The 15,100-nt window shown below is 37.9% G+C and overlaps 2 protein-coding genes across 2 annotated transcripts in view; both read right to left on the bottom strand.

The window, feature by feature from the left end:
* Positions 1–477: 477 nt before the first annotated feature.
* Positions 478–1,943, bottom strand: hspb9 (heat shock protein, alpha-crystallin-related, 9). Its single transcript, XM_085272557.1, has 2 exons — positions 1,615–1,943; positions 478–1,090 (listed from the first exon to the last, which is right to left on the bottom strand). Exons 1-2 carry the CDS (start codon positions 1,833–1,835, stop codon positions 628–630), a joined length of 684 nt encoding a protein of 227 aa, XP_085128683.1. The 5' UTR covers positions 1,836–1,943; the 3' UTR covers positions 478–627.
* Positions 1,944–7,274: 5,331 nt separating this feature from the next.
* The window catches only part of LOC146575477 (uncharacterized), an 8,456-nt gene continuing 630 nt past the window's right edge, over positions 7,275–15,100 (bottom strand). Inside the window, exons 3-8 of the mRNA XM_085270180.1 lie at positions 15,071–15,100; positions 14,470–14,784; positions 11,211–11,498; positions 9,554–9,871; positions 8,679–8,813; positions 7,275–8,594 (exon numbers count right to left, since the gene is read on the bottom strand). The exon at positions 15,071–15,100 is cut by the window's right edge and continues 282 nt beyond it. Coding sequence (XP_085126306.1) covers positions 8,278–8,594; positions 8,679–8,813; positions 9,554–9,871; positions 11,211–11,498; positions 14,470–14,784; positions 15,071–15,100 — 1,403 coding nt within the window. The 3' untranslated portion in view covers positions 7,275–8,277. The remainder of the gene's footprint in view (positions 8,595–8,678; positions 8,814–9,553; positions 9,872–11,210; positions 11,499–14,469; positions 14,785–15,070) is intronic.

The raw sequence follows: 15,100 nt of genomic DNA, 5'->3' as shown, positions 1-15,100 counted from the left end.
TGATCCCTCAGAAACTGCCAATGTTTCTGTTCCCTTTCACTCTATTCTGTTCACCTTTTCTAATAATGCCTTTATTTCTTCTCTTCTCTATCATGACACCCTCAGGGTAGGACTCATAAAATGTTAAACTGCTCCTTTTGTTTGTCACCAGCTCCAGCACGCCGGCAAATAACTTCGCCCCAGGAAACCAAATGTCACTTGAACCTTTTAAGGGTACTAATTCAGCCACCTTAGGGGAGTTAATGCCAGCTTTTAGGATTCTTCTTGTTCTCTTCCTCCATCTGTGTCTGCTGACTTCTTTTTACTCCTTCATTCTCCTCGTGTGAGTAGGCTGTTGGCACCATCATGTGGTCACAGTAGTCCTCAGCAAAAGCCAATTTTATATGATATTATTTTCCATTTGACACTTTATTTCATTTTTACAGTTGATACAAATTGCACATTGTTATAAAATAAAAAGTTGTCTTTATCTAATAATTGTAAACATTACTCATTGTAGAGTCTTTTTGTTGTGGAAGGGTGTATATAAATAAACTCATCAAAAATGTGCGTGTGTGTGTGTGTGTGTGTGTGTGTGTGTGTGTGTGTGTGTGTGTGTGTGTGTGTGTTTTGGGGGGCACATATGCACTAGTCTCTTTGTTCTTCCTCTGTGTCGTCCTTTTTGATGGGAAACTCCAGCGATGTCCTGAAACGAATGGGTACCTGGCGTTCCTCTCCAGCTGTTTGCTTAGCCACAGGGGCATGGATATGCAGCTGTCCGTTATCCATCAGGGAACAGGAGAGGCCGGACAGATCCAGGTGAGGAGGCAGGTCGATCTTCTGGGCGAACCCTGCCTGAGAAGATGCAGAGGAGCAGAAGGACGCACAGGAGGATGAGGAAGAGCAGGACTGGCTCTCTTCTGCTCCGGCCTCCTTCATGGCCACGACCGCCAGACACCGGCCTTCCAGCTTGACAGTGATGTCACTGGGGGCATAACCGCGAGCATCTAGTGTCACCAGGAGGTCACCGTTGTTTTCTTTAGCTGGCTGGACTTCCTTGTGGGTCTCTGTAGTGGAAAGCTCTCTCTGCTGCTCTTCATCATCACTCAGCCTGAAAGTGAATCAGTATTAGAAATAATTTCTCCATCATTGCTCCGGACCCACAAAGGCTGTTAACCTTTTTATAGTTGTGTTTGGGGTAGGGTTTGGATTCTGCTAAAGCTTGCCTTATTTATTATTTTTATCATCATCGTATCTTTTCTTTTCTTTACAGAATTTTCAATTTTTTATAAAACCCCAAATGTTTGAATGTCTAAACTGATCATTGACAATCCAAAAAAGCTTAAGCTTAAGATAGGAGTAGATCTTAGGTAGCATTCTACCCTTTTAATAGATTCTTTACCTGTTTAGAAAAGCCAAATAAAATATCTTTTAGTAGAAAATCTGATGCCAACAATGTATAAGACTTCATTACCACTTTTAGCATTTTAGTATTTAGCATGTGGCTAAAACATGCCATAACTCTAGGCAGATCAGTGGTGATCTTATGGATGGTTAAGTTAAAACCAAATCTGTAGGTTTGAACAAACCCCAAATCAGGTATATCCACTAGTAAAATTGGGCTACTGTACATACCGCTTCAATGTGTTAGGCATTAGGGGCATCTGGTTGAAGTTGAGCAGCTGGGGCCCATCATAGAGCTGGCTCAGGAGGCTGTCAGCTAGTTTGGCTCTCCGGTTAAAGAAGTCTCGCTGGAGAGAAGACAGGGCTTCAATATTGAGAGGCCACAGCACCCGTTCATGACTGAAGAAAGGGTCATCGCCAAACAAGCTGGTCAAGGCTGCGTGCTGGGACATGATGTCAGTGTTGTTTTGATTGCAGGTTCCTGCCTCTGACTAGATATCTTCAGGGTCCAGTGAGAACTGAAAGCTTCCTCAGTTTTTCCGTATTGACTCTTCTCTTAGTTTGGGAATCTACACAGCAGTCCTTTATATACCCCAGCTGCTCTGTCCTGGCCCTCCCACCGTGCTATTTAAGCTCTATGAGCTCAGTGCTGCTTGCTAACATGTGCCAGTGAAGTCAGGAATACTCTGCCATTAATCAAAAAGCTAAAGACAACACATGGTCATAGCCTGTTTGGGTTTGTATGCACAAGGCCATGATACTGCTGGAGAAAATATGCTGATTTGTCAGTCCTCATAAGTGACCCAGACTGGGACTTTGAAAGTGTGCTGTCTCACTGAGAGTATGTAGGATGAAGTAAATAATGACACAACACCTTTTAAAAGACTTTATTCACCTCTATGTTAAAAGCAAACACAAAATTCTAATATTTCTTTTTTACTATAACCAAAATGAATTTCTGCCTAGTAACTAAATTAACTTAAAGTTACTATTTTCTAAAAGCACTACAGTGTGCTGGGTTGAACACTTGTTAAGGACATCAGAGTAACCTGAATAGCATGCCATTAGCTGCATTTAACTGACTTAGCTTGTAAATTACAGTTACACAGTCACACATTCAAACATTTAATGTTTGAATGTGTGACTGTGGACATATTTAATGTTTGAATGTGGCCAATAACACCAGCAAAGACCTTCACGTGGCTTGGCTGGCAGAGGTGATCAGTGAACAGACACCATAGGAAATTTGGATTCATGAATTGTGGTTGACAGAAAACATTCCTGTATAAACATTTTCTAAACTGTTCCTGAATATCAACAAAGCAAAACTTTAACTCCATTCTCTGCACCCAATGCTCACCTAAATCTAAAGCTGTGTTGTTAGGCCATGTCATTAATGGTATATGAGAGCTGTATGAGGGAGACAGGATTTTGACCAGAACTGTGTAAGGGGAGTAAGACTCTCAAGAGACAAGCCAATAGAGGGCCAGACATTTGAGCTAGAAGATGAAAGCTCATATCAGTCTTTGAAGAGCCAAAACTAGGGCAAAATGACAACATCAAAAGTTCTTTATGGATAAGAAGTATTGCTTAAGTTAGGGCTCTGAAGCTGTGGGATTTGGTTTCTCAACTGCTAAACAGGACACCCACCAGTTACAGTAATCCTCTGTCCACGGCCACAGCAGACTGAGGCAGCCTTGTTATGTTTTGTTTAAGAGAGTTCTCACCTTCCAAATAGATTTATTCTTCTCCCACTTAGAGACATCATGATCATTTCTTACTTTGATCGACTGCCTAATCTTGAAGAATCAGTCTTGATTGATCTAACCGACCATAACTAGAATGTGGACTCGAGGTTATCTGAACATATCTTGAAGAGTATTTTCATCTCCAGAGTATTTTCAGTTTTAATGCTAAGTTCAAAGATGAGCACATCCATCTGACATCTCTTCTCCTGAAACCTGGTTTGCTATCTGTTTGACGTAATCAGTGGACTAGCTGTTTTGGTGGTTGCCCTGTTTTCTTATTTCATGCTGAAAAAACAATTTTAATCATTTCAACCCATTTTCATTATAGCTGAAATTGAACTGATAAAGAAATGACAGATTATTCGTTTTTAGTGATACATTATTGTTTACATTATTATGGTTCTCTCCTGATCACTAAAGAAAGGTTTGTGTGACATGGAAGTTAAACTGCATGTCTGCTTCACAGCACAACCACTGTGAGCAAAAAGTGGTTAAACCTGGCAACACAGTAAGGGCTGTTCCCCTTAAAGCTTTTAGCTTTTTGGGATTAAAATGTTCTCTAAATAAGGAGAGGTCACATTTCCCAGAGTGTCACTTCTCATGTGGGTGATGTACTTTACAGGAAGGTTAATTACCAATGTAATGGTGAATTAGACAAACAAATCCAAAACATCCCAAACAAGTCATGCAAAGTATATCTATACATACTTATCCTATGAAATAGTCTTGCTGAAATATTTTAGCAAAAATGTAAATATTTTAAAATCTGAAATATTCTTGTAGCAGTTTGTGGACTTCTGTGCACAGAAGGCCCACCCACCTGCTGTTCGTGAGAAGTAGCTCATCAGAAGAAAGCTGGTTTAACAGGACAGGAGCTAAAGCTCGTTTCAGAATGAAGGGCTGCCCCAGTAAATCAAAAGAGGTTTAGCCTAATGTTTACCTTTTAACACATTATACAATCTCTTCTTTTACATTAAACCACGATCATGGTCCAATCATAGCTATTAGTTTAAAATAAATTCCTTTAATAATAGTATATCTATATATACTTATATAATCACCTTGTTTGCTGTCCTGCTAGTTTTCTTCTTCTTCCTCTCTGGGAAAATAGCAGCTTGTTAGCAATTTTTCATTTCCTCTTTATTTACTGTAAATAAAAAACTAAGGTCAAGGTTTACATAATTAATACCATGTAAAATAATGGGAAAAAAAATCCTTCCTGTTACTTTTATTTTGTACATAGTGAGGCTAATATAAGATCACATGTTTTTATTTGCTTCTTTGACAATTTGTTAGGAGTTTAAAGTGTTCATCTCATTTTATGACACATGGTGAAGAAGAACCCTACACTGTGTGCTCAGTGCTCTTTTAAGTTGAACAGGGATAAGTAGACGTGAACAATTCACTGTGACAAAAGAATGATTAGTATGATCCTGGACAGGTCGCAGGGTTAACGCAGGGAGACAGATAACCATTCGCATACACACCTATGGGTAATTTAGGATCACCAGTTAACCTAACCTCACTAACCACGTGTCTTTGGACTGTGGGAGGAAGCTTGAGTACCCACGACAAGGAGAACATGCAAACTCCACATAGATGGTGAAATTGAACCCAGGACCTACTTGTTGTGAGGTAACAGTGACAGTCACCGCACCATCGTGCTGCAAATGAAAAGCTATATCATCTAAACACAGACAGACGGCCTCAAACAGAATTCAGTTACAAATGGAAGCCACAAACCTTATAGTACAAAAATGTAAACTCCTTTTAGCAGTGTTGAACCTCTTTCTATTAGATACAAAATGAAACTTAACTGGAATGAAAAGACCAGTAATTACAAGTGAGGAAATAAATGATCACTAAAGCAAATAAAACATTATCTTATTGAATTGTGTTTTTGTACTTGACAAACGTTGTCTAGGCCAAAATGGCTTCTCTTTAATTAAAGTACTTGTGTGCTCAAAATCTGTAACTTCTTTAAATGGTGCCAGTAAATGTCAAAAAACTAAAACTGCACAAATGCGTTTTGCGCAACATTTTACTTCCATCACTCAGAACTGACTAATGGAAATAGTGCTCTTTATTTGTCCAAACTTCACAAATAGCAGTCAGCTGAAAAGTTATGATTTGTTGACTCGATATAACTGTGATTTAAATTATGGCAAATTCAACACATTTTACTAAAGTAAGTATCATAGCAGTATGTAAGAAAAAAAGAGGCAATAACAAGCTCAGATTTCAGTGCCTAGATATCTTTATTTTGACTGAAGTAAAGACAGCAAAGGTCATCCTCCAATGCTTCTCCTTACAGGTGGATGGTGCAAAAATAAACTCCAAAATACAAAAAAAACCCCAAAACAAAACATGAAGCAAATATGCATACAAACAGGTTGTATGAAATGCATATAAACACTTTAATTTTAAGATATGTTATAACACAGTGAAAGGCACTGTTAATAATATTTAATAATTTCACATGACCATGTTACATTATTAGGTAACGTCTGAACATTGATTCATGAAGATTTAGTTGCATGTTAATGTAAAAGTAATGCTTACTGCATCTCAATGTGCCTTCACTGTTGAAACGTTTAACAATATTGTTTAATAAAGCTTCATCCCCTCGACTGTGGGTGGAAGCTGGAGTACCCAGAGAGACCCTGAGTACACGTCTATACTCATAGATACTTATATATATCTATTACTCGGGTATTTAGTAATAATAGTAGTGGTAAGTAGTTACATTTATTTTTTGTATATTTCCACAACCCTCTATCCATAATCACATACTGTGTATGCTGCTGTTGTATATCGTGTATTATCTTATTTATTTTGTATTTGTTTGCTTATTTTTCTTCTGCTATCTGTACCTGAGCTGAGGTAACGCACAAATATCCCCGCCATGGGATCAATAAAGTCTTATCTTATCTTAAACCATACAAGCACAACATGGAGAGTCCACACACAAAGACTGCCTGCTGGTGGATTCAAACCTTCCCGATATGAGACAGCAGTGCTAATCAATGCACCAGTGCGCTGCCATTTTAAACTGTTATAGTTTAATATATTGAATCCTATTTTTTTTAATCATCTTTCTCTGCAGTAACTGGTGGGTAAAGTTAGACTACTTTTCAATATATCCAGCGTTTCCTTCCTTTATGCTATGCTAAGCTAACTAGCATATGCTACATGAGTATCTTGGAATTTTTCTTTCTAAATATCTTTTGTGTGTCAGGCTGTGTGCTCTGCGTACATTTTAATTTATCAGACATTAAATGACAGCCAACAAGTGACCTCAGCAGTTGCTCAGAGCTGAGCTTGTATTATAAACAGAGTCTGTCTTGTCTCAGGTTACAGGGCCTCATCACTGAGGATGAGCTCAGAGTGCTAACATTTCCACACTGTGTGTATGTGAGCGCTGCTTGTGAACATTACAAGGACCCTGTGTCATATGTATTTGTGGCTTTGTAGGCATCAGACTGTCAGATCATTGGTTCAAACCAGAAACAAGTTTGAATGTGATTGGTTAGTACTCTTGGTACAGTCTGCTGATACAAAATGCCAACTAATTATCTTGATGTGTGTAATGGCTGTAAAAGGTTTTATGGAGTTAAGTATTCTGTCATTTTAAAAAAAGTTATTTAAATTCAGCTCTCTGGTAACTTTAGGCATTGTGCCCGTTTATAATGAAGCCAAAAGATCTGTTCACAAGAACAAAGATATACAGAAGAACACATATGGAATAATGTTCAAGTCAGCTTTGAATCATCGGGGCTGCTGCATAAATAAAGAAGTATGTCAGTAAACCAAAGGATGCCAAGGTCAGAAATAGAAGTGGAGACTCTGGATAGCTGCTGTATCTGCATCTCCAAATGACTAAGATATTATTACACCACCCAGATCAGCCTGCTTATTATTCATGGCTCTACAAGAACATCCAAATTAAGACCAGTCAAGGTTGTATTAATGTGAGTGTCTGCAATAACATCCTGATGAAACTAAATATTTTGTAAGAATTTATTCAAAGTACTTGCAGGGTGTTTATAACTTTACCAAAATATCAATACATAATTTCTGGTTTGCCTTGGAAAAGTATTTGAGTATCATGCACAGAGTATAATGTAATGTTGACGTGTACAGTAGCATGCAACATAAAACCTTTTTTATTTTATTTTAGATATATACACCAAGAAAATAGAATAATATATGAAGATAAAAACAAAAAGCATTGAAAAACAATAATTCAGGCTCAGACTTGTACATTTTAAAATGAAGCCAACCCAGATTCGCGTCCAAGATCAAATATAAAATACAGTATGACTCAATAAAATGAAAAAAAAAGTAAAGGTTCAAAGGAAAGGTTGTTTAAAAGAATGTTTCCATCCATTACTGATGCACTCTTTGTAAGATTATAAAGGGTGAAAAAAAGTCAAACAGTTTTTTGAACCTAAATTGTTCAGTGGTGTTTGTCAAAGGCTACTTGGAATAAGAGGATTTCAATATGTAGGGTAAAAAACTAATGTTTTCTTACAGTGTAAAGAAAATGTTTTAATGTTAGAGGAAAGGATAACACCCATTGGTTTTAGTCCCACTATAAAGCTTCAAGGTGAGCAATTTTGCCAATTTTCTCCTGATATTTTGAAACTGGGCGTCATGAACAAGGAGCAGACATGACAAGAACCTCAGGGGACAAAGCCCAATTTTAACGATACACTTCGATAAACAGTTTTACGATCATTTGAGCCTCCCCCCACACACCCTTCACATTTAGCTTTGACATGCAGCCTGCAGAGATCCAGAAGGGGAACCTTTAAATAAGAACCGATATCAAACCCACAGATCAGGATATTGTGAAGTCAGGTGACCACCAAAGGCATTGGGCCGAAGATGATTCCTTTAACTTTCATGCCACAAGGAATCGAAAATAACTGTAATTTAAAAGTACTTATAGTACTTCAGTTTGGACCACATAATACAAGATTAATTGCTAAATACCATTCATTATATCAGGGAAATATTGTTACAAAGAATGGTATATTGAAGAAATAGAACCCATACGACACTGGTGAACATTTATTGGCCTGCAGGTATTTTCGGTGTGGTTGTATTTTGGATGTTTATGCGATTCAGGTTGTTATGAATGTTAATAAACTGGTGATGGAGGGGATACATTCTCAAAGACATCTTCTGCATGACTAGTTTTCTCTTCATCATCATCTTCTTCCCTGTGATTGTCTACAAACATACAGGCCTCTTTTGGACATCTGTAATAGTCACTGGGATCTGTTTCCTTAAAATCACAGTCGCCATCATTCACTGGCTCCTCATAGTCATCGCTCAAGTCTCCATCCTCTCCTGTAGCTTCACCTTTTATTTTTTGATGCAGATCAACATTCACATAGACCTCCTCATCGCCCTCATTGTCTCCCCACGTGTAGTCATTCCCAACTTGGACAACCACTGAAACACACGTAAAGGAAAACAATGTGAATATATAGTTAAACTTGTAATCATTTAAAATTGTGTCTCTTGGTGAGTACACACTTTGAGTTTGGATGAGAGCTGCAGGCTGCTTGTGTTGTCGTTTTCTTCTGAGGATCAGCCACACCGCTAAGAGCAGCAGCAGGAGCAGCAGCAGGATTACAACAGATACAGAGGACACCAGCGGCATCAAAGACACTAGGAGGACAGCATTTGTCTATTAGAACACATTCTGTCCCACTGAAATGAACTGCTTCTCATTTAGGTTGTTAATGCAGAGCAGGGATGTCAAACCCATTTTACAGCGGAAGCCAAATACAGCCCACACTCATATTAAGTGGGTTGAAACAATGAAACTCTGTCAGTGTACAAAAGTTATTGTACATTTAATCCCTGCAATATTTCAATATAAGAAAAAGAAGTGCAAGTTCAACAATATGTGTCAGTTTTTCTGTAGTATACAATGACAAAACCCAAACTTTTTTATTTAATTGTTTATCTGTTACTTAATTACTTTGATGTAGTAATGAATGACTGTGGGTGAGACCTTTGTCAGTAGGACAAGCTAAAAAGTCTATGAAAATTCAGATAAAGTCTAAAATTTATGCCAGATTGGAGTCTTTCCCATGTCGATTTGTTTGACATCTCTGGTCCAGAGCATGTATAAGCAAATACAAATAGCAAAGGATTGCTTTGCTAGGATATATTATCAGTTGTGCTTGTTCCTGTTTCTGTTCGGTTTTGTTTCTATATCAGAACTGCCTTCTGACTTATACCTGCTTCTCCTTTTCTTTCTTTTTAAATGCATACAAATTTAGAAATTAATAGAATGAGAGACGTCTGAGGGAAAAATACTGCCCAGTAGAATTGCCAGTGATATTTATGATTCTTCTTTCTTAGTAAAAAATAAAAATACATATATTTAACAGTGTACTTACATTTAATGATGACAGTAATCGGTGCAGTTTCAGCAGATCTGAATGTCCGTGTGGACACTGTGACCTCGTACACACAGCTGTAGTTGCCCTGCTGTTCATACTCAGCTACAGGGAAACTAAAGGAGGCTGAGTTGTTGACTGCTGGCTCTGTGAGGTTGGAGTCAGAGAAGCTGAGAATAAAATGTCCACTGGAAAATGTGGAGTTAATGGAACAGGTGAGGACAAAGCTGTAACCCTTGGTGATCTGTGCACCTTCAGGACCCCAGACAAGTCCTGCATTAGGAAACGTCAAGGAGATGCTGGGCCGCTGAAGTCTCACTGTGTGAAAACAGATTGAGATTAAGATCATGATTTTCTTTACTTTGTAATGTTTAAGACATTTAAGTGCAGCATTAGTAACGTATTACTCAATGCTTTTAAAGATGAACTGAACTGTTTGTGAGTGTGTTAACAGACACTTTATTATCATACTGTAATTCATGGTTAATTCAGACAGTTACTAGTTGTTAAGTATTTTGTGTGACGAGTAAAGGGACGACTTGCCTTATAAAGCATTTAGAAAAAAAATGAAAGTAGCTGAAGACTCGAACAAGTCTCAGCTATCTTCACAACAGATAAATGACACAGACAAAGAACAAAGACATACAGGACATGTAAATATTTATTGCCAGTTACAAACATAATCCCCCCGAGGTTTGCAAAATACTGACATGTAGTTAAGACCAGAGTCTAAACCATAGTTTGTAAGGTGGGTTTAGGAATAAAAGATACACTGGACAGCTGGAGCCACAGGGTAGCTTTGCCTCATTATACTAAGACTAGTAAGGTGATCACAAGGCAATAGTGAGTTTTTCAAAGAGCTTCACAAATATCAAGTATCCCTCATGATACACTGATACTGCAAGGAAACCAGGAGGAACCAAACATGCAGGGAGAACATGCAAACTCCACAAATAAAGGGTGTGCTAGATGTTGGGGTCAAACTCAGGACCTTCCCACTGTGAGGCAACAGTGCTAACCACTGCACCACTATCCTCACTTTAGAGAAGACCACACAAAATACTTAAAATACACACAAAACTAACAACTAGCAACTACCTTAATTTACAATAAAAAAATAACCACAATTAATACACTCACAAAAATCGTAATCATATATATACATATATACATATATGTATATATTTGTGTGTGTCTCTAAATAATAATAATAATACTTAGAATTTCTGAATTAATCATGAATAAAAATTTAAATCTGTATTTATAAGTTACATACTAATGAGGAGTAGTGCTTTATAAATGATGAGTTACGCACTTACTAATACTTTACTAACAGTGTGACATTATTTTCAAGTGTTACTGTTTTTTGTGACCTGGTGAATGAAATTCCACCATTGACTCTTTTAGGCCCCAACTTAACATTTAGCTCTTTTTAGCTGCTAAATGCTCCACAGTGTGTAATAGTTTGTTTCCAGTAGTCTGTGTTTAGTCCTCAGTACTGTGGGCTTTGAGAGCATTTTGTCAGGCAGTCAGAAACTTTATAAAACAGCAACTGCTGTTATAAATACTAGAAATAACTACTGCAGTATCCTCTTATATACATTGCTATTAATTATTGACTATCATACATACTACATGCTATCATTTGTTTTCTTACCTGTAACAGAGAGCCTAACAGAGTCACTTGTTGGGGAGTAAAATTGTTGACTTGGGCCGCTTTCCTGATACTGACACTGGTACAATCCCTCATCATCAAAGTCTACTTCAGGAATATTGAAGGTAGCAGAGTTTGTGTTTGAGTTTTGGGTCCTGTTGAATGAATCTGATGTTTTCATAAGAATGAACGTTCCACCTAAAGTTTGAGTTGACAATGAACAAGTGATTCCAATGTTTTGACCCCAGGTCACCACACCAGCAGGACTGATGGAGATATTGGGTTTGCTTACTGAAAAGAAAAAACCCCAAACAATATTAAATATATTGGTAGTTGAGTGACTACCCTTTGATTATTTATAGAAAACAAATGCAACATGGTGTTCAGGAAAGTGTATTTCTTCTTACCAGTAACAGAGATTCTGACAGAGTCACTGAGGGGGGAGCTGAATGTGTTACTTGAAATGCGTTTCTCATACTGACACTGGTACAGTCCCTTATCACTGAAGTTGAAGGTAGCAGATCTGGATCCTGTTTCAGTCTGACTGAAATTACTTGAGGTTTTCTTGAGGGTGAAAGTTCCATCTAAGAACTCAGATGAGACGGAACAAGTGATGCTGATATTCTGACCCCAGCTAACCTCACCTTCATTTACAGAGATGCTGGGTTTTGGGAGACTCGCTGAAAAGTCCAAACAAAAAGAATAGTGTGAGTTTTAACAGATCACAAAGTCAAGCTACACCGATGTCCTCAGCTAATCCCAATAACAATCCATATGGCTCAACTGATACCAGTTTACATATCCAACTAGCAATTCTCTTTACAAATGGTAAATGGCCTGTATTTGTATATTGTTTACACGTCCAGTCATCCACCCATTCACACACTGATGATGGCAAGCTACATTGTAGCCACAGCCGCCCTGGGGTGCACTGACAGAGGCGAGGCTGCCGGACACTCGTGCCACCAGTAGGCAATGGGTGAAGTGTCTTGCCCAAGGACACAACGACTGAGACTATGCAAGTCTGGGCTCAAACCGGCAACCTTCCGATTACAAAACTCTTGAGCCACGATCGCCCCACAGTAACATTTAGTGACATTCTCACTGCAAGCCACTTTGCAACCCACTATCACATCCACTTTATTTTTTCAAGCTTTCTTTCAAGAATCAATATCATGCCTGCTGGCATTGTAGGCTGTTCTGTTTTGTTCTACAATGGGCTGATATTGCTGCTTTCCCCACATCTAGTTTTAAAAACGTGCAGGGAAGGTGTCAATTGCTGGAATTGAGCCAAATTAACAAATCACTGCAGGATTACATAACAGCTATTCTTTTGAGTGTCCTCGATAGAAATTAGGTCTAGATGCTAAATTTACAGTCGAAGCTTTGACCTAACTCGAACATCTTGCTTTGAAACTTCACAAACTTCAGTGAATGAAATGAGAAAATCACCATGATCAATGACAGAATTTGCACCGGCAATCAAATATGTGTGTGTGTGTGTGTGTGTGTGTGTATATACATATATATACACACACACATGTAAATGTTAACTGCAAAAAGTCACTAATGATTACACAGTCTTTAAAATAATTTGGAGATGGTGTTTTTTTCTAGTGGAGCAGCAGAAGGATTGACTGTATTAAAACAGCAGCAGCAAGGACACTAAAACAGAATGAACACGTTCCATTTTTCCTTAAAATAAATTTCTGACCATCGGTGTGATGTATTTCTACTTATTTAGTTTGTCAGTCTAGAACATGTAGTTTTCACCCAAATCAGCTTTAGTTCCTCTTTTGCAAAAACCCTTCGGTTTCTCTTACCACCAAAAATCTGCAGCACTGATGAACTTTGACTTAGAATATTTGGCATTGTTGCTACATACACACGTGCACACACACATATTTATATATATTCGATATATATATTCTGATAAACAAAGAAAGGTAAAGGGCAGCTTATGACAGCATAGAGTATAAATTTGTTAGAGCTGCTTGTTTTCATCGTCCATATTGACAAGCTTTGAAATCCACTCTGTTCATGTTTTAACCTCTGTTATATTATCTTAAGGAAAATGCAGAGCACACAAAGAGGCATGCATGCATGTATTAAAAATAAAAAGAGGGAAATACAAATGCAAAATACAAAATTAAGGCAAGGGGGAAATGAGAGGTGAGCAGGAAGAAAAATCTAAAATCTGAAAAAATGTTAAGACATAAACATAAGTGACAGCCTTAGCAATGTTTTCAGTTTTTGAGACATCTTACTCCAAAAGGTCATAGACTTTAATAAGCAGCCCACTCTTCTACTTCTTCTTCTTCTCATCATCATTATTATCATCATTATTATTATTATTATTAACTATTAGATATCTTTTGCTTTGAAGAGATGCAGGGCAATTAATATAATCATATTCCACTGATCCCAATATAATCAGTTAGGATTACCAATTAACTCAATATACATGTCTTTGGGAGGAAGCCAGAGTAGCAAGAAACAGCCCACACTATCACTGGAAGAACATGTAAGCTGTGCAGCATCAAAGTGACACTTTCAAGTAGTAATCACATGTTGACATTCTCTACAAAAAAGGATGTAAAAAAACAAGTATGTCAAACCCCATTATAATGAGATCTCCAAATGCTAACCTTAGCCGAGCCTTAGCTAATTCACAAATCAAAACTGAAGGAGTGAGGCTGTACTACGCTGATCTATCAAATAAAATTAATCTTGAGTTTATCACCTACAAGAAGCATCTGAAATCTCAGACATACCATCATGAGTTAGCATGAAGCTGGAAAAGTAACCTGATAGATGTTAGACATTCATCTGCTATAATAACTGTCTTTAAATAAAGGGATGTCAACATTATACTAGTTAGAGGAAAGTTAAAAGACTAAAAATAAAGCACAAGTAAAGAACAACTGCATGTCAGTTCATGTGTAAAAATTTAATTAATTGAAGGAGTTTGTCCAGCAGAAGGAACTGAAACCAAGTGTGCACAAATGAGGGCCAGACTTTAAGTTAACTAACATGATGATGGATGACCTGATGAGATCTGCTGGTGCTGACCACTCGACTGCTCCAGCTCCACCAGATTATGGTGGAGCTGTGAAGAAGACTGTTCACAAAGCTGTTGCTATGTGAACGTACTTATTTTTAAGCTTTACTCGAGAGTTCATTTATTTTCCATAAACACTAAAAATGTTTAATGAGTAATAACAAAGAAAACAAATATTATAATTTCAGTGTTTCTGCTCACCTGAACAGACGACACCCGCATCTTCACCATGTCCACAGTTGTGTGTCCCGAATCCTCTGTGCTGACACTCAGTTAGAGAACTTTCACTCCCTGAACAGGCCACATCATCAAGCAAGATCTGTCCACTTCCTTGACCAAAAAGGGCAGATGAAGTGGCACTCAGGGCTGTACCACAGTCTAAGGATCTGCAGACCACTTCAGCATCCTCTAAGTCCCAGCCATCATCACAGACTGTTCCCCATGCACTACTGTGGTAGATTTCTACTCTTCCAAAGCACTGACTCAACCCAGACTCAGATAATCTGATATGGGCACCTAGTCACAGGAACATTTGTTTAAAAAGTGTTAGTGTTTTCTTTTTTATTGTTTGGTCATGCAACCATCACACACACTTACCAACAATAATGATTATGAAAGATAACATACTTTGTATCATTTAAATTCTGAAGAAACCAAAAGAAAGCCAAAAGCCAATAACCCAGCCCAACTTTCCTTCTTGCCATTTAGTTTAGCTCAGTTATAGTGACTGGGTCACAGAGTTGTTCATCTAAACAGAGAAAGATACATTTATTCAGCACAATTTATTAGAACATTATCTCACCTAAACAGACAACACCAGCGTCCTCGCCAT

This window comes from Mchenga conophoros, linkage group LG4 (assembly GCF_057382185.1).
Source record: "Mchenga conophoros isolate Kocher_MC1m ecotype Shallow Benthic linkage group LG4, M_conophoros_male_GT1.1, whole genome shotgun sequence".
Taxonomy (NCBI): domain Eukaryota; kingdom Metazoa; phylum Chordata; class Actinopteri; order Cichliformes; family Cichlidae; genus Mchenga; species Mchenga conophoros.
This window is presented reverse-complemented; position numbering and strand designations above follow the sequence as displayed.